Source organism: Camelus bactrianus, chromosome 3 (genome assembly GCF_048773025.1).
Source record: "Camelus bactrianus isolate YW-2024 breed Bactrian camel chromosome 3, ASM4877302v1, whole genome shotgun sequence".
Lineage (NCBI taxonomy): Eukaryota > Metazoa > Chordata > Mammalia > Artiodactyla > Camelidae > Camelus > Camelus bactrianus.
In genome coordinates, this window is record NC_133541.1 from 53,548,882 (window position 1) to 53,569,762 (window position 20,881).

Here is a 20,881-nt window from a genome sequence, read left to right on the forward strand (position 1 = left end):
TAATGTACTAAGTCCTACTAAAAAATGTAAGATAATCAAATATAAGCTTCTGAAACAGCAAATGATTGAACCTAAGTGCTGATGCTATTCATTAATTTGTTCACTCACTCTTTCATTTAATAAATATTTGCCGCTTGCCCACCATGTGTTGGCACTATGTTAAGTGCTAAGAATAACAATGGTTAGTAAGATACAGGTGATCTCCTTGTATGTCCCTTACAGAGTCTACAAGTCCACTGGAGGATATAGAGAAGTAAGCTGGCAGTGACAAAGTATGGTAAGCAATAAATAATAAAGTATACTGTGTCATGAGAACATTTGAAGGAAACTTGACCAAGATTGGGATTGCATCTAGAGGAAGAGACACATAAGTTGAGAAAGAGGAATAAAGCAGGCAGAAGGGAGGGAAGGTGGCTCTCAAAGGAGAAGAGATAACATGTAAGACAGCCAAAAGGTCTTCTCTCAGGGGATGAGAGATGCCTTGTGGTCTTTTTTATTTTCTCAAGTCTAGCTGTGTGTGTGTGTGTGTGCGTGTGCGTGTGTGCGTGTGTGTGCGTGCGTGTGTGTGCGTGCGCGCGCGCGCGTGCGCGCGCATTGTTATCCTATAATATTGAGGGAAGTAGAGCAACTTGCTCAAGGACGCATAACCAGGAGGGGCAGAAATGGAATTAGAACTCAAGTCTGTCTTATTCTAAAGACTCTATTTTCTCCACTACCTTATACTACCTCCCTTCAAATGAAAATAATTTGGAGTATAAAACTCAAATTTAGTCATAAATAGCTATGATTATCAGAAGATGGTTTTGAAGATACTTAAAGCTACTTAGTCTTAAAAAAATTATCATATAGTTATACCAGCAAAGTTTGAAAACAATTCTAAGAGACAGGCAGAAAAACACAGAGGGGGAGAGAGTGGTGAGGCAAGGGAAGAATCGATATTTCCTTGAACTGATTTTTGTGGAGGAAATATGATTGCTGTTTATTAAAAATGGAGTCATGGCAACATCTCAGAGCGCATGCAATTTTATCTGATGACTAAAAAGTATGTTGTTTTTCTTCTAGCAAAGAATGGCAATTTATTATCCCCCACTTAGTGGTTAGAACATGTACTTAAAAATATAAGGTTCAGAATGTATCTGAGATTCCCTGTGGTATAATAAACAATTCTTTTAAATTCAAACATGAGCAAAAAGAGAAGACCGTTTCTGAAGACAGAAAATAATGAAACTAACATAATACATGATTATAGTTCCTAGCATATCGACTTTTGCTATCGGAAGAGATACTTAGTGCATTGGACAGAACTTGCCCTTCCTAAGAAATAAGACACTTTTTGTGAATTATGTCATTACAGATACTCTAATACTACATTAGAAGCACAGACCTTCTCTCGAAGAAAAGGCCGTATTACAAACCAGGTAATTCGCTTGCTGCAACAAGTGAATGATTCTGATATATTTCACTTCTAGCTTTTAAGATAAGATTTTAAAGTTAAAAGTGTTATTTTGTTATGCATCACTCAATTTTGATGGGTAATTATTGTTTACCTTACTGCTTAGAGTTTCAGGTGTTAATCTAATGAAAAGAATTTACTGGTAACTAGCTTTTTAACTTTGCAATGATGAAAAGCCTGTATTAATTTAACCTACAGATTTCATTTGTTCTGAACAGGAAAAACAATATAAATCACTTTTAAAATCATTAAATCCTGACTTAAATTAATAAAGTCATAATTAGGGCATTATGCTGTGTTTGTTATGGAAGTGGCAGGGCGAGCTGCTTTAATTACTGTCTGTAATAAAAGGAGCAGAGAGCGTACTGCGCCCCAATCAGCGCTGTCAGCCACGACAGAGCTGGGCTGCAAGCTCATCAAGTGAGCGGGCAGCAGGCTCCCGGGGAAAGCGCCTCGCGCGTCTGCAGAGGCCACTCACCGACAGCGCTGGGGAAAGAGACTCAGCCGATCCAGGGGATTAGCCCCAATTACTCAAAATTTTAACGACACTTTAATACCTGATAACGTTGTTGATAATGGGAGATCTTAAAAAGCGCTAACGCTTAAGTATCTTATGACCGTCTCCCTTCACAGCCCCTGACTCTAATATTTGGCTCATAATCTTTTTAATATAACATTATTTAGAAAAATCAATTGTCTTAGTTACATAATGGCAAAGTGTTGAAGGATTTAATTTCAGCCCTCAGCAAAACGGCTGCAAGAGGTAATTAAGTGTTTCATATCTACTGCTTGATCACTTAACTCAGCCTTCCAAGGTTACACCAATTTTCAAAGTGTAACCCCAAGATTTGTTCAAGTTCAAAATGAAAACTGAGCATTACAAGTAGTAGAATAAGGTGAATTAGTATTTTAAATTAATATTGTAAGATTTAAAATCTGCGAAAAAAAAACATACACTTATTTTCTCACTCAATGTTAGCCTGGGGGAAAATACCACAGAATATTTTTTTAAGGAAATTCTGACAAAATCATTCATTCACCCTTTTCCTTTGGTTTTGGACTTCTTCTTGGCTGCTCTTTTGTTGTCTGCTTCTGACTCACTTCCACTGTCACTCTCATCCTCACTGGAGTCCTCACTGGAGTCCTCACTGCTGTCTCCTTCCCCGTCCTGTTCTCCACTTCCATGTCCAGATTTATTCTCTGAAAAAAACAACCGGATGCTCTTTGATTTACAACCATTTAATTGTACCTAAGGCCACAAGTCAAGATTCATCACAAATGAAATCAGATGCTGAATTTTAGTTTATGGGACCCCACTTGTTCAACATTTAGTGGACCTCAATTGTTCAATATTTCCTATTTCGGCCCTCCGGTCATTCAGACATCTGGCCTGCTGCGCCAGGCTGGGCTTGGAGGGACTTCAATAGGCAGAGAAGGCAGTCTGGTAACAAGCAGGGAAAGGCAAAGAAAAGCTCAACCAAGTAAACCCAATGTGAGAGTACCTCACTTTTCAAACTCAAATATTTTAACTATGGTAAAAACTGTTTTTAAAGAATGATTATGAAGATGATATAGGGATAAAAAATAATTTGTAATACCTCTACTTATAATGGGAAACTTTCTTTAGAGAAAGAAGTAATGGTTTAATCTTAGGAACAAATTTTGAGAGGGAAACGAGCCATTCAAATCATCTTCAAAAATTTCTAAATTCAAAGGCAATAAAACAAAATCAATAAAAAGTTGTTACTTATTTTAGCTAGTACAGAAGTTTTCCATAGGCAAAAGAAATGATAAAGCTATACTGAAGAGCTACATGTTTAAATGTTTTATGTATAAATCATGATATATTAGGGCTCTTTGCAGAAGTGATGCATATAGTATATTTATGTGTATTTTAAACATGAAGCTTAATTTTTCACTAGTTGAAATGATTATAAGTGCAGAGCTGTATCTTAGATAAGAGGACAAACTGTTGGCCCTGCCTGTGATCCAGCTGATGAAGTGTCCTCAGAAAATACCCTCAAGTTAAAATATTATTGTAAAAGATAAAAGCATCTACTTTATGAGGATTAATTTATGTATCACACATCGAAAAGCTAGGAGTGCCTATATGCTTTTGGAATAGTTTACAGTGGTGAAAGGCATAGGTTCTCAAGCTGGAATGTCCAAGTTCGAATCCTGGCCCCGCCACCCACCAGCTGTAAGACCGAGCAAGGTATTCAACCTCTCTGGGTCCCAGTTTCCTTTTCAGCAAAGGAGGGTATTAGCTACTTTCCAGAGCTGTTGTGAAGATTAAATGGTCTGAAACATATAAAGGTGATGAGGACACAATGGTCTGCCACATGGCGAGGCACTCAGCAGCAGCAGCTTTCACAGAGAGCAAAATATATTTTACCCAAATTTATAAAGACATATCTGCTGAATAAAGATATTCTGAATTGTTGTGATATCAAAGTTAAACGCACATACATATTAACTTAGATAACTGGCTTACACTATAAATAATAAAGGTACATTTCAGCATCTAAGTTACTTTCTCATGTTATTACACAGGAGTTCAATATGAATCCAGTTCACTTCAGGCACCATCATTTAAATTTTTATGTTAGGAAAATTCTTGAGGAAATCTGTTTATCCTCAAAAAGACTTGCTGATGGGAAAAAATCTAGTAACGTCTAATGAGAAAAGTTGCCTTTTCCCTCTGTTAGCTAGAATGGAACTGTCACACGACTCACTACTGTATGTATCCAGATAAACTTATGAAAAGCCCTAATGTTAATGGAATATTTCAAATATGTACTGAAAATGGTAAGCCCCTAATCACACATGAGCTTGTGAATAAGTGAGATGGAGACCAGTATGTACACGATGCACTCGTAGCTATATCACATGTCTTCCTCAATGGTCTCTATCATTCTTGAAATTCTCTTCTTTGTGAAGTAATTTTCTCCATTTCTCAAGCTTGTTACTTTAGAAGGTAAAGCACCATAGCTTGATTTATCAGATATTTAATACATAGATTTTGATAGGGAAATAAAGGGGGAAAAAAAATGAATGCATTACTTCTATGTAAGGTAAGGGATGATGAAATAATAGTGAGGGGCCCTGGCTTCCCAAGGAACAAAGGTTTCAGAATAAAGAGTTGCCATTTGGTCTTGGATCAGATAAGTCTATTAGGTTAATTCTTATTAGGTGTGTTAGAAAGTAACTCCAAAATATTTTTTATTATGCAAATCACTCAGACTTTTAATACTGAAGGGATTTATAAAAAACCATGTAACTTTACCCCATATTAGATACAAAGAAAGGTAAGTGCATTTATTCAATTTGCTAAAACCCAGGAATTCTAAGTCCTTCCTATTTAGTATTCTTTTCATTGCATACAGTTGCCCTCAATCTTTTTAGCTCTTTGTTTCTTTACAATACACAAGTGATTTATTAATTCTAGCTTTACCTCTATATAAGTTCATGTACAAGTTGAAGAGTATAAAATGGATTAGAAAGAGACTACTCGAGGTTTAAAATAAACTACATTTTTACAAAAGAAAGTTACTTTTAAAGGCCCACATTAAAGGCTTATTAAATGTAAAATTATGTTTTTCAATACGCTAATGAATGCGACAGGCAGTGTGGGCTCAAGTTCAGGAAAGCATGAGTTTCTGTTTCAACTCTTAACATTTATTAGTTTATGTGTCCATGAGGCAACATCAAATAAAAAGAGGTTAGAGATTGTTTTGAAAACTACACAGGGATATGTAAATGAAAGGAATTATTGTAATAGTATAAACTATATTTAAACCTGCTTGTTGAATATTATGTTCTAGGCCTTGCTGTTTTACAGGAGGCATAGCACGCAGGACATAGTGAACAACGTTTTTCAATGAGTTATAAACCCTACCACTGTCACTGCTGCTCTCAGAAGAGTCCTCTTCCTCCTCAGATTCAGAATAAAATTTCTTATCAGGATTCTCTTTCTTTGCTTTTCCTGCTGGGGTCCATTCTTTTGCCTGTTTAAAAAAAATGTAAATTCAATATCAATGAATTCTCATTAAGGGATTCAGTCCTCAGGCAAACTTAACCATTCGAATACTCTGTGAACCCAGAAGAAAGTTTAAGGCCTCAACAGAGGAGGCAGCTGTTAGAAGCCCTGGCATTAAGGCTGATTCCCCTTTACCACTAAAGAGAGGAACACAAACTCTCACTCAGAGACTATTGTGTTAAACCAACAACTTTATTTTACATATGATTTAAAACACTTTTGTATTTGTTGGTCTACAGAAGATTTAAACTAAGGTAGGACAGCCTAGGAGAGATGAGGGCAGTTAGAGGCAGACACAATAAGAGCAGTAAGAAATGCAAGTTGACAGCTTGATAATGAGGGAGAAGGAAAAAAAAAATTTAGTGTAGGTGATAAATAGTCCTTATCATCTCAACAGCATAAACTCTGGGGTAATCCTGTCACTGACTTCTCTCTTTCTCTCATACCCTAATCATCTAATCCATCAAGAAAGCCTTCAGCCACCTTGGTCCTGTACCACCTCGGCCAGCTCTCTCCTGGATTACGGCAGCAGTCTCCAACTGGTTACCCTGGGTCTAGTCCCACCTCCCACCCCCCAGCTCCAGGTTGGCTCAACACAGCAGTCAGAATGATTTTATTAAAACCCAGTTCCAATCAAGCTCTTCTTTGGTTTGAAACCCTACCAAAGGCTCCTTTTTTCACTCAGAAAAAAAGAAGTCTTTACAACAGTCTGCTCGGCCCTCCCTGGCCTCCTCTTGCCTCTGTGTCCTGCTGCTGCTCTCCCTCCTGCCCGCTCTGCTCCAGCCGCTCCTTACAGATTCTTCAAATACCCCAGGTATGCTCTCTCTCCCCTTTAGGCCTCTCCCCAAAGCTGCTCCAGTTTCCAACACCCTCCCCCAGATGACTGCATGGTTCATTCCCTCACTCCCCGCAAGTCTCTGCTCAAATGTCACCTCAGGGAGGACCACTCTATTTAAAATTCCAACCTCCCAGGACTGGCACTTCTGATCTTACTCTGCTCTAATCCTGTTTTGTTTCTGTCACAGCACTTATTATTCTCTAACACACATACATAAATTTATAAATTTATTTTTACTGTCAGTCTATCCCTGCTGGAACATCAGCTTGTGGAGAGCAGAGGTGTTTGAATATTTTGCACACCGATATATCTTAAGTGTGTCTGGCACAATAAGTATCAGTTGTGTGACAGCCCCTTAAAAACTTTAACACAGTGTATTAAAGTAAAATAAAATAATTTCCATAAGTGTGACCCTGATTCGTTAAGAAAAATTAAATCATGGTTCATACACTCTCTTTTAAAGGTCAGTGAAATGTATATTTTTTAAAAGGTCAAGAATAGTTAAGACTTACTTATTTATCACACTTTTGAGTTTCTAGTATGTGCCAGTTGGCCAGAGTACCATGTTGCTGTGAAGAAATTTATGGCAGCACAGACGTCCCTATTCAGGAATGGTTCTCAGCACTAGATGCAGGTTAGCATCACCTGAGAATATTTTTAAGACTACTAATACGAGCAATAAAAATACTAATACTAAAAAAGCTAATACCTAGGATTCATTTCCTAAAATTCTGATTTAATTGGTCTGGGGCAGGCCTGACAAAGGTTTTGTTTAATTATTTCCATATGATTACAGTGTATAGCTAAGATTGAAAACCACTGATCTAGAGAGGGCTTATGGGCTTAAGATATGTTGCTTAAAAAGACAAGCTTTGGTAAACTGGAAAGTCACTATCTGGACAATAACAGAAAAATGAGTAAAAATTACTCAAATATATTTGAGTAAGATACTTACATAAGATCAGCAGTACTGCTTTTCTTTTTATATATATTTATAATGTTCTGTCCTTCAAAAATGAATAAAGATAGTATTCTATAATCAAAGTTCTCCTATATTTAGTAAACACTGAAATTCCATTTTTCTTAAATCCAAATAAACAATATTTTCCTAAAGCCTAGTAAAAAGTTTGTCAGGTCAATTCAGGGGGAAAAAATTACTTAATTGGACTATGGCTTTTAGGCTAAGACTAAGTCACAGATAAGGAAAATCAAGCTCTTATGCTCAAAGAGGTATATTATTTTGACACGGTCATGGACTCTCTATTCATGGAGCTTTAGATTTTAAAGGACAAAGTCTCACAGTAAAAATATTTTAATTTTTGTTATGGTCTTTTATGACTATGATAACTCTAAGCAAAAGAAATAACAGGGAAAAGAGAAGAGGAAAAGAGCAAGGCACTAATTTGTAAGTTCCTATGAAAGATAAAACACTGACGGCAGATGTGTTTGTAAAGCTTGGTATGCCAAAAACAGCCTTTCTGTAACTGGGCAGAAAAGGATTTCCTAGAACTAAGCAAAAAAAAAAAAAAAAAAAAAAAAAAAGTGTAAAGAATCTTCAAAACTGACTGGTGTCGTAATACAAATATGTATCGTATTTGATATTCCGGAATGGTAGTGTGTAATTCAAAGTGACTTCTAGTGTCAATGTGACTAGGTTCCCTGTTGTTTTGATTAAAATAGCAGATTATCCAAACCTAGGTCATTATTTTGACTAAGTTATATTTCATAGTAACACAATGTGACCCTGTAAGATCACTTTATAGTAAAACTAGGATAACACATGTATTATGTGCATGAAATACACTGATGTGACTTTGACGGTGGTGACAGAGCGATAGGCGAGAAAGACTGTACGAAACCTTCTTTCTGTATTGTTATAGTTGCATTTGATAATAAAACTATGTACATTATTTTTATATTTAATTGAGTCTCTTATACTATAATTTTAAAACAGTATGTCCAGAGACCAATAGACTGAAACTATTTTCTGCATGGCATCAACAGATAGTGACAGTTTTTTTTCTGAGCAACCAAATTCCATCAGTTATTATTATCCTCCATAATATGTTAGCAATTATTAATTTCCACAATGTAGTCAGCAAAATGTAAAAGAAATCAATTTGTCTCCGTTGAATCAGCCAGGTGAAATGAACATAAGAAAATATGTTATTTAAAGACTGTCCCTATAAGGTAGTTAATGCTTAGAAGAGCACATGAAAATGGAAGAAGCCAGCCAGCTAACCAATCTATCAGCCAATATAAGGCTACTTTTGAGACACAATTAAAGTGCATGGCATTGCCATCAATTTCTGAGACAATAAACTATTTTTATGTTACTTTTTTGGTGGATTGGAGTGGCAAGGAGGAGGAACAGGGCAGCAGAGGAAGGAGGATAAAAGGATGGTTCTACTTGGGCCAAAACATTATGTACCCAATAATGAAAAAAGACAGAACCATAAAAACAACAAACGGGCATAATAAGAAATTAGGAGAGAGAGTATCTGCACATAACAAAGAACATTCTCTTTGTATTCTAGCATTTGACCAAAAGTTTCACAAGTAAGCCAATCTTTTTGAATATTTAAGAGAAGGATGTAGATTTGAGTGGAAATCACCAAACTGAGTTGAAAGGAGGAAAATGCAATTCGTTTTAAATTTTAAAAACTCATCTCTAAATAGAGATAATTTGTCGCAACATGAAAGCAGTGCTGCTAAGTACTAAGGACAGTACAGATTTACAAAAGAGCTCAAGCTTCCTCTCTTCATATTACATCATAAAATGCAGTCAGAGCATGAACAATGGAGTCAGACAGATCTGGGTTGAAATCCCAGTTCCATCATTTACTAACTATGCAAGCTTGGGCAATTTACTTAGGTTCTCTGAATCTTGGTTTCGTCATCTGCAAAATGGGATAACAATAACCATCACTTAAAATCATTACGAAGTTTAAGCAAGATATTGTTTACGAAACATTATCAAAGTACACTTCCAGGGTTTGCTAAATGGAGCCATTATTAGTTAATATTGCTTCTGGCCACGTTTCAAAGCCAGGTAAGTCTGAGTAGTTAAAAGAAACATATTTCTCAAAAGAATCAAACTACATGGCCCTGCCCATTATAGAAATTTTTCTATTTAAAGTAATAAAGATTTTCTTCCATTGTACATGGAAAAGGTAGTAGGCAAGAAGATTAACTGACCTTCCCATAGGAATTAGCAATAAAGACTGATAAAATGAATCCTAGTTCAATATATGTGTTCTACCCAAAAAGCATCCACAATGTAATACCTATTGTTCTTTTTTTATTAATTCTACTTAAAGAAGTTTTGGATATATTTCATATAATCAACCTCTAAAGACAATTAGAAGATCTTTCTCTTTATTTTCCTTGTTTACATAAGAAAGAAAGAGACAATAGTAGGAAAGAATATTAATTCTTTTATTTTAGTGGCCAGCATGTTTTAAAGATCTAGGAAAAGAGTATTTATATAGAGAGCTTTCTTTTTTTCTTTTTTTAATGTGAAAGCAACCTATTATTCATTTTAATTGTGACCTTGTGTAAGGACATTTTTGGGTACACTATGCTCCCTATGTATGTTTAGCCTTCATGTAAAACAGGTTCATCAGAAAATCCTGAAGAACACTTTGTATGGTTTTTCTGGAAGAGACAGCAAAAAATATTTAGAAAATATTGACAGGAAGCTTACGAATCTCCAAACTAAGTAGGAAAAGCTCAATCCAATAAAACTAAATACCTTAGAAATTGAATCTACACAGCTACAAATGCAATACCACGAATGTGGGCGGCACTGATGCAGAGAATTCAATTCTCTATTTCCTTGAAGAAAAAGAACAGTACATGTGCAACAACACAGGGGTACTACAATGGTTAGTTCCCACAGCAGTGAGAGATATATATATATAACACATTACATTTAGAAATATCAGAACAATTTTCGATTTTCAATCCCCTGCAAAAAAACCTTTTATATAAAACAATGGTTATTCTAGAAATCTCCCACTGCTTGACAAAATTAACTTCAGAAAGGTCAACTTACCAACTCTATTACTTCTACATTTCGAACTGATGGGTCAGGCGCCACCTCTGGCCAATTAGATAATTCCAGGTACCCAGTAGCTTTAGCGTTGAGAGTGTGAGATAAAGTGCCAAGCTGGAAATGATCCCTATCTATTAAAATAGAGGAAAATATAAAATAAACAATATGAGCTGTATGTAACAGAGAACAATCCTAATCAGAGCTCAAAGTAATTGGCATATTACCTCAAATGTCAAGGAATAAATACAAACTAGGAAGCTCTTCATAGGTCAAAAAACTGATTTCAGTCCATAGATTACAATAATCTCCCCCATAATGGTCAATAAAAAAGCTAATCAGTCAGTGTGTTTAGAGGTGTTGCTCTGATATGTAGCTTCTCTAAAAATTACTTTACTGTGAATATTAAGAATGACAGCACAGTTAAACAATCCATATACATGTCTTGCCACAAACACATCCAGAATTTTAATAGTTTTTCTACAAAACTGAACTGCTTTTTATCGCTTTACAACAATTAAATGAGAATAAATATGAAAACCAAAGTATATAATCATTTGTTTCCCACTGTAATGGCTACTTGTTAAACTGATAAAATAATTACTCCTTTTAAAAAGCTGGGAAAAATAAGCTAACTTCCATTTTTGAAAAACAAATTTAAATATAAAGATACGTTTCATGAAAAAATTCTTGGAAAAATTTATGTAAGTGTACACAGAATATTTAATTAATAACTCACTATTAAGGTGAATTACATATTCCATATTAAACAAAGCCATCTATTTAAAATAGAAATGAAGTCAATGTCTACAAGAACAACATAGCTTTTATCCATTGTTCAGCCAAATAGTTTAGTAAGAATAAAATAAAGTTAGACTGAAATTATTCAGATAAATAGGGCCTATAAAAATATAAACTTTAACTAATATAAACCTTGCTCTGCAGAACAGATGAATCTAGAAAGCACACTGTTCTTATATATTTATATATGCTAAACATTTATGTTTTCTAAGAGATAAATTTTAAACATGTTAGAAACAGGGCATATAATGTCATAATTTTTTACATAACATATATTTTGCACTTATATTCTGCTAGTAATACCTTTAAAAGGAGACTCAAGCAGTGGTGCGGGTTTTTGCGCCAGGAATATTTTTTTGGCATATTTACTTAGAGCTCCACTCTTCTCATTCGGAACAATAAGCTGCCTAATAAATCTTGTACGGTCTCTGATGTCGTAGTTTTGATCATACTTGCCGAGATTTAATATGTACTGGGTAAGCAATTTTGTCTGTTGGAAAAAAACAGAACAAGATGAGAATACAGTTATTTATGATTATTGATAACTCTGGATAAACATATTTAAAGAGGTAATAAAAATGAATGGTTATGTCAAACAAATGTTGTTCCATGGGGAATATGCATTTCTAACGCTGCAAATGGAATTCTGAAGCCAAAGCACATGTCCTCTTCAGTACTGGGGAGGTGAATGCTGAGTACTGAGAAGCAGCCATGTGCTAGATTATTAAACTGCTGAAGTGGAAAGAAAGGCATCATTAAAAAAATAATCATATATGGCAAACCCGCTGAAGGGTCTACGTGAGAATAATGAATGTGGAAATACAACTAAAAACATGGCACTCAAAACTTAATCGGAAAAATATGCAGGACATCAAAACATCAGAGAGTATTAGGGGGCTGGCAAACTGCTTCTCCTGAGGTGTGTTTTATGAAGAGATACTGTCCCTGGCATAAGCAGTGTCTGCACTCTGACTGCACTCAGTTACTTTACCCTGAATTATGACCCATTAAAGCAGACGCATGAATCACTGAACTGGATTACTGCAAATTATTTGCAGTGCATTTAGCTGTTACTTTTTCATAAAAGCAAGCTGCTGATGCCCTCTAAAAACTAGGATAAAAGACTCCTTCCATTTTTTTTTCCCCATGTTGCTTACAGCCTCTAGTAACATTGGTCATTTATTTATTTATGATAGAGAGCAACTTATTATAGTAGCTTTTACACTGTAATAAGATTTCCTAAGTCAATTTTTCAATGTACAACATTAACATGTATTGAGATAATTTTAATAATAATTAAATGAAAACAGAAATGTTAACAAAATAGATCTGTATTTTAAACATCAGTTATTTTATTGAAAAAGCATTATTTTAATTTAGAAGGTTACACACATAAAATTGTAACTATAAATTAAATAGGACTTATAATGCATGGAAAAATAAACATCTATATTAGAACATTTTAGAGACATTAGAAATGGATAAAAAATAAAATTCATCAAGTCAGGCAGAGCTAAAGATAATAGTTCTGTAACAATAAGGCAAAGTACAAGGAATGATGCGGTAAACTCTTTTACAATATTAATTCGTTAAGATAATTGATTTGGATAGAAGGCAACCTTCTTTCAGTAACAATCTATTTATAAATGATTAACCTAGTTTTTAAAAAGTAGAACTATAAAAAAAATAAGTAAAAAATGTTACTTTGGTTACCAACAACTGCTATCCACTAATTACCAGAGCATGTTGGTCCAAATACAGATAAGAAAAATTCTATGATTCATTTTTAAAGATAATTAGTAAAATATTCACCAGGTGAGTGATACAAGTCAAAAGGGAGCGTGGCACACTGGATCATGTAATTAACTTGCTGGGATAACCTGGGAAATACACCTAACCATTAGTTTTCTCAAATGTAGAATGAGAACTTATAATTAGGTTAACTCTAAAGTATATTTGAGTGCTGAGATTTAGAATATGCAACTAAAATAAATCAGAAAAAAGAAATAAGTCTGGCCATCGCAATTTTTTTTTTGAGCTAGTGGAGTGATTCATACTGCTTTTATTTCTGATCCCAGAAATTAACTTTTAGGAAATTAAATTATTTCAATATATTAATAGACACTATTGAGAGTGAGATAGAAAATTTCAAGTAATTAAAATTATGCGATTTTTAAAGTATGTATTTACTGACTGTAAAACTTGTTTTATTATATTGGTGGGTTATGAAACAGTTCTATTAAAAACATATTTTCAAAAATAATTTCTAAAAGATAAAAACATATCCACGTTCAATGATGCATTAAAAACATAAGCAGAATAATTATTCACTCATATTTATTCATCTACTTTATCAGTTTCTTAGCTGTCTCTATCTCTAAAATCAAGTCATTGGAATTTATCTGAAGAATATATTTTTATATGGTCTTACTATAAAAAAAAAAAGACTGCCTACAATCTTCTTCAAAACTGAAATTTATGATCACTAATTATGAAAATGTTGGCATTTTCAACTTATCCTTTGCTACAGAACATAATATTGTTAATAGAAAAAATGTCCTCCTTACAGTTTGAACAATCTGGTAAGCACAGAGAAAATTCTGCTGAATAAAGGATATTCTCAGTGCGTTCCTTTATGTTAAAATGAGTAAATATCTTAAGCCCAGATATTAAACTTTTCCCCCTCCATTCAATGAAATTATTTTTATAAGATAAAACTTTAAAATAATTCTCTGTATTTTAAAAAATATTTTGCCAAATTTAGGTACTGCAAAATCAACTGCCTTCTCAATTTCGTTTCATTCTAATAAAAAATATAAACTTAACCAACAAAAACATGAGACCCATGAAAAAGTCTTTACCACAGTTGAGATACTGCAAATGACACATCTTCTAAAATAAATTTTTTAGGTCTTATCACTTAGTTTGTTTAGTTCTTCTCTTTCTTTTATAGAGATGTCTTCCTGTTTGCAAGACCTGTTTCCAAGAATTGTTATTTGCTAATATTTTCAAAAGCTGAAGGTTTTTGGCACTCTATTTGGTGAACACTTTAAAAATTTCCAAATGATTCTGAATCAAAATCTAACAAATATTCAAAAGTTTCATTTACTCTGTTCCCTACTCACCCACCCCAAGCAAAAAAAGCCAATGTGGAACACATGCTAATTTACAAAGCAGTTTTTCACAAAATCACATTTCTAAAACCCCGCTGGTCACATGTAGCAAAGAGCGTATGAGAGTGTGTGCTGTCATGCTGAAGTACGCTTTTTCAATATGAGCTTCATCACAAGAATCTTGTAGTTCTGTTGAACTACACATATCAAATATTAGTAAACTTGACCATTACAGTTTTATTTAAATTGGTAGAACAAGTAGAGTGAGTTTACATGGACCACAATCAATCCCCAAAATATTTGTTCCATAGTTTTCTTAATTAATAAGAACACTGATATTACCATGACAACATCCACTCAGCGAAAAAGAGTAATTTTACCATCCATGTTGGCACTTTTAAATTTACAATAGCATTTACAGCGATTTTGACAGAATACAGTTCCAAAAGCTTTACTTTGATTTCATTTACACTGACAGAATAAACATATAAAAGCTTTGAGTAAAAATGGTTGAACTATTATTGAAATTAATTGATTTTCTATTTGAAAACTAGCATCATTTAGGTCCTTTTTCCGCTAATGGAGCTAATACATTAACTGTTACTGCTTCATTTTTCATATGTGCAAAAAAACTTGGGATGAAAAACGAACAAAATTAATTTTTAAAAAAGAGCTATTTGATCTACATGAGATTATGTTTCACAGAGAGGTATGTAAACATATTCAGCACCTCTATATATTTAATTGTTATCTTGAGGCACAATCTTCCTAAAATAACTCCTAACTTTTTAAATAGACACTGATCCTGTTTTAGCAAATTTGCTTATTTTCTGGTTGTTGTGTGGTCAGTGATATCACCATGATTGTCATAGTGGACGGTAAATGCTGACAACATTTTGCACATGGTAAGTAATGAGACAGAAATTTGGAACTTCATTTTTCATTAAATACACACTTCCATTTTAAAGAATTTATTGCTGCTGGATTTCTAACAAAATAAAAGAACTTCCAAATAATAAAATAAATAGGTTTTAGATTTACAGTACACAATAAATGACAAAACTACTGTAGTGAGAGCACTCCGACCACTCTCTTTAATGATGTACAGCAAGGTTGTTCTGTCTCTTATCTCCTGCACATATTTCACCTACAACCAACCCCTAACTTCCCATGTTTTCCTCTGGCTCCACTAACTGACAGCTGGGAGCTTCATGCTTTGTACAGGACATGGCGTAACTTGCCGGTACATCAAGTTACCATCAGATAGAACACTTAAACACTTATGTCACCACCGCTGGCAAAGCGAAGGACTTAGCTTTTCACACCATTCGTCAGGGCACACTTCACTTTATCAGCACACATCCTACACGCTGCTCTGAAAGGGAGAGGTTAGTCATGGTACATCTCAAAAAAGTTGGGAAAAGAAAGACGGAAAGTCTTTCTGATTTAAATGTTTCACATTTTAAAATGAAATCTCTGTTCCCTGCACTTGTATCTTAAAGGCCACTAGACAAAACCACAGCAGAGGTTCGAAATACAACGTAGAAGTCTACAAACTTACTCTGTCTTATTTTAATGCAATTACTAATGACACTCTATCATTAAAAAGGAAGAACTTGCGCTATATCCTAAACTGGATGGAACAATGAGACAACAGACAATATATAAGATCTGTCCTGGGCAACGGTCACAAAGAAAATAGACATGATCACGTAAACAATCATGGCATTTTAACGTGCCCAAAGGCTCAATCCAAAAACAGATGGAACATTTAATAGTATGTTTAAGTAGGTTTTACTTATCAAATTATATAAGACAAGCAAAGAGAATAATACAATGTACCCTAAATAAAAGAAATATTTAATATGACTATTAAATTTTTATTTCATATTAATTTTCTTGCTTAGATTTAAGGAGTTATTTTTGGTACCAACTAATGGCCAGTACTATCCAGACCCTACTTACAACAACTACTTTCTCTTTGGATTAACTATAAGTCCCTGTGACATAGGAAAAATGAACTTTGGGAGAATGCTATATAAATATTGAGGAATTCACTATTTTAAAAACTTCTCAAAATATGGGTATCATATGTTTACCTAAATTCTCTGACAAGTAATAAACTGGTAAATATTTGTTCAAACAATAGCCTTCTTCAAATATTATAATAGGTCATCACAAAATTATAAGTGTACAATTCAGTGGCATTAAGTACATTCACAGTGTTACGTAACCATTACCACCATCAATCTCCAGAAAATTTTACAGCTTCACAAAGTGAAATTCTGTACTACTTAAACAATAATTCCCTGTTCTAGTGCTTCTTACGTTGAGTAATTTTGGATTTATCTTGGACATTATAAATGTATATTGTAGAGATGTTGTTATATCCTACAATGAATACTGGTTTTTGTTTGTGTTTGTTTCAGCAGGCAATTACGGACTTCATCTCTTTAGTGCTGTTCAAATTCCAGTTCAGTTTCTTTATTCTTAACTGTGCTGCTCTGAATCCATCCTACACATGTGTGGTTTGGGGGTAAGCCAGAGACTTCAGTAGAGTTATTTGCAGATACTGAGGCTTCCGCATTGGCTTTCTCCTTTCTAGAATCCCCCCTTAACTTTCCAACATCTTTGGAAATTGTTTTCCTAAACTCTGTCTGTCCTCTACTTCCTCAGGCCAGAAGGACTCTGGGTTTCCTCCAGAGTTTTAGCCTCTATGCATAGTGCCAAATGTATCAGGATAAAAGCCACACAAGTGGGGAAATTCACTTTGTGCCACTCTCTTCTTTCACGTGTCAATTCTCCTTCAGACTCTTCCTACTTTTACGTACTCTTTGAGATGCCAGGCAATTGTTTACTTTTTGTATTTTTCCAGAGTTTATAGTTGTCTGGTAGGAGCTTTTTCAACCATACCAAAAGCAGACTGTTGACTAAATTTTTAATTCTTTTTTACACTATGTAAAAAGATTTTGAGATATTAAAAAAGTTTATTATTCAATTATTCCTTGGGCATACAAATGAACATAATGTGCTAAACCTGGTTTCCCTAGTTCAGTTTTAAAGATGGCTAAAATAAATATGTATAGAAAACAACTTTTTATATGCAGGTGAAAGTAATCATTTCAGTTTCTGTCTCATATCCAATGAGTTATGAATTATACAACTTAAAAACACTGTCAAATTGATGGTACTTAAAAATCATTCTTTAATGCTAATTTTCATGTATGAATTCTCTCAAATCCTTTTCTTGAGAAATGAGAAACTGCAGAATAGAATACAGCCCTACAGAATACCTTCATTCATCTATTTTTATATTTAATCATTTATAAACAATGAGTTGCAGTGGGAGGGTATAGCTCAAGTGGTAGAGCGCATACTTAGCACCCATGAGGACCTGGGTTCAATCCCCAGTACCTCCTCTAAAAATAAATAAACCTAATTACCACCCCCCACTAAAATAAAATAATTAAATAATACAGTAATAAATACAATATTTAAAAAAGCAATGAGTTGTATAAAAGTATATGCGAAAATTTGCTATATTTTCTAAATATCACTATGTTCTCATCAGCTGGTGGTGCAGTCTACTGAGTATCTAGAAGTATCACTAAAATATACAACACTTCAATAACCGAGCTCCAAAACTTCAGTGAGTAATAAAGTTCAAGAAAAAAAAATCTGAGTGCAAACTATGTTATCTTCAAATTCACTTAATAAAAAGACATGGAATCCATTCTACAGTTTCTGAACACAAAGCACTATCTTCCATTACTGGTTACTTACAGTTCCAAAGAAGAGGGCCAAGGACAGAACATTCACTCAGTTTTGCAAAACCACTTTCAGTCTTGATTAACATACTAATTTTGTTTTCTTTTTCTTTTATGATAATCCATAAGCTAGATTTATTTAAAGCAGCCAAACCATTGTTATGATAGTCATAACAATCATAATATTCTAGGTGTTAAGTTAACTTTGACAACACTGCATGGACTTAGTGAAAACAGAGTGTCAGGCTAACAAAGTGTTTTTTATCAGTAAACAAGGAACTCAACAGCAAACATAGATTTCTTTTTTTTGCTCAGTTTCTTAAAGTAACTCATTGCATGTATTAATCTACACAACACTCGGAAATGATTAACTGACTCCTTTCAAAGACTGACTTAAAATGTAAAGATAAAACCTAAATAATAGAAATATGCTCAAAATACTTGCAATTATTTGTTCACAAATTTTGTATACCAATCAGCAAAAGCTGTAAGATAACTCATATCACAATTAGGGATGAAGACAATCTGAAACCACACAGAAATGGCTCTGAGGAATCAACCTGAGGCATGTTATCAGCTTACTGAAGAATGAGCGTGGCCCATGGGAAGGCAGAAAGAGAGGGAGACACGTATAGACAGATACACGGCAAACACGAAAAAAAGAGGGAGAGGAGAGAATGGCAGAGGCTTTAGACTGCGGTCAATGGGGGTGGGCGGTGTGTACGTGAAGGGTGTCAAAGAGATACCAAGGAAGAAAGAGTTTTAGAGAAGGAGGGACACCAGAACAGAGTCAGAGAGAAGGAAAGAGGGGGTAAAATCAGAGAGGCTAAGTAAGAGCCAGAAAGAAAAACAGAGACAGGACACAAAGCATAAAGCCTACTAAAAGGCCTAGCAGCAAATGAGCAAAAATCCTTTCCCTGACTCACTGATCAGATTAAGTCCTCCACCTGTAGAGGTCAGCTATTCAATACAGGAAGAAGAATGAGAAAGATATTATTTTTCACATAGAGATGGTGCTATATATTTTATACACAGAGGCTATTCCTCTTACCAACAGTTCCTTGAAGTCATCTGACTTAAAAAATGAATATTCTAAACTGCAAATCTGGTCAATTATATACAACTACTGAAAAATGTTTAATGCTTTCCCCTTCGCATGGAGGACAAGGTTGTGAGCACCTGCCACTCCAAATCCTGGCCTTGCCTACCTTCCAGATTGAGCTTTAGCTTTCCAGAAAGCACCAAGCTGTTCCATGACTCAGACCCCCTGCTCTCCTCTTTCCTTCTTCTGTATAGTAAAGCACTCCTCACAGCCCTTAGTCAAGAGTCTAGTTTATGAAACTTTCCCTGACCTCTCTCCTCCTTCTATTTCTGACCTTCAATAACTTTCTCTTCTGGAGTCCCACTGTATCGTAACATTTCTATTATAGCACTGACCACAAACTATTTCTTTTTTTTTAAATGTTTTTATCCTCTAGTAGACCAAAATGTCATCTCTTTACACCACTATCTGAAGTAGAACCTTAAAGAAATAGGCACCTAGTAATTGTTGAACAGGCAGACTAATGTATGAATGTCTAGACCTTAGCTGCTTGATTAGAGCAAAGAGGAAAGTAGATTTCACATAGGTAGACTAAGGATTAATCTCTTACCTGCTTGGAGTTGGTTAAATACAATTTTGCTCCAAGATTTAAAATCTGCAGTTTTACCAAATCATCTTCACTAGTGAAGCTTTTCGCCATCTTCCTCAAAACATCAGGGGCAATTTTAGGAACCCGTTCACAGTTTTCTCCAATCAGCCAAAGGATACTTGCTCTAGCCACAGGCACCTAATATTACAAGCAGATTACATACGATTAAAAACAAGTATTATAAATAAGATAATCATACTCTTCTTAATATTAACATAGAAAAGGCTTTAAATGCTATAAAGCTGTTTGCATCTATTAACTCATTTAATGTATATCCAGGAAGTGCTCTTTTATTTACGAATTTTCTTCAGTTACCAGAAAATCTCATTAAAACTGATTTCAGAGATAATGCTTAGAAAAGATTCATAAAGGAAAAATCATTGGTCTAGAATCTTGATGCTATCAGAGATCTGCAAATTCTTGGGCCAAATCTGGCTGGCTATGCCAACTGTTCACCATTGTTGCTGCTTCTGTGCCATATGAGCAGAAGAGCAGTTGCAACAAAGACCATAAGGCTGAAAATATTTACTTATCCAGTAATTTACAGAAGTCTGTCAACCTCTGCTCTCAGGCATTGCTTCACAAAACTCAATGCCCGTAAAAATTATCTAAGGTTCTGACTAAAACTGTAGGGTTTTGGTATCAGTTCCAAGACAGTAACTCTCGGATGGGGCCTAGGAATCCATGCTTTATGAAGCATCACAGATGATTCTTGAGACAGGTGGTCTGCAAACCACGTTTTGAGAATCCACGGGTAATACAGAAAAAAGAATACACCCATTAAAGACAATGTTTCCAAACCAAAACTGTTATTGTCCTCTATGTATCTGTATCTAAAGCACTGAAATAAATAAAACTGACAAAATCACCAAGGCTTGCTTATAAAATCATGAATGCTCATCTATTATTTGGTTATCAACAAAAGAAAACAGGGAAAAAATAAATTTGTCCAATATTGCATTTTACCATTTATATATATACTTTTAATAAAGTACATTTCCATATGGTTTGTTTCTTTTTTATATATTTTTTGAAGTATAGTCAGTTTAATTATAAATTGTCAATTTTAATTTGTTTCTTAAACATAAATGTTCTGCTACAAATTGGAAATCTTCCACCAGCACC

The 20,881-nt window shown here is 34.4% G+C and overlaps 1 protein-coding gene across 1 annotated transcript in view; it reads right to left on the bottom strand.

Annotated features, from left to right (window-relative positions):
* Positions 1-20,881, bottom strand: part of AP3B1 (adaptor related protein complex 3 subunit beta 1) — a 220,652-nt gene that overhangs the window by 79,466 nt on the left and 120,305 nt on the right. The window contains exons 15-19 of the mRNA XM_074360087.1: positions 19,718-19,894; positions 11,489-11,675; positions 10,388-10,518; positions 5,352-5,460; positions 2,494-2,653 (exon numbers count right to left, since the gene is read on the bottom strand). Of these exons, the coding sequence (XP_074216188.1) occupies positions 2,494-2,653; positions 5,352-5,460; positions 10,388-10,518; positions 11,489-11,675; positions 19,718-19,894 (764 nt within the window). The remainder of the gene's footprint in view (positions 1-2,493; positions 2,654-5,351; positions 5,461-10,387; positions 10,519-11,488; positions 11,676-19,717; positions 19,895-20,881) is intronic.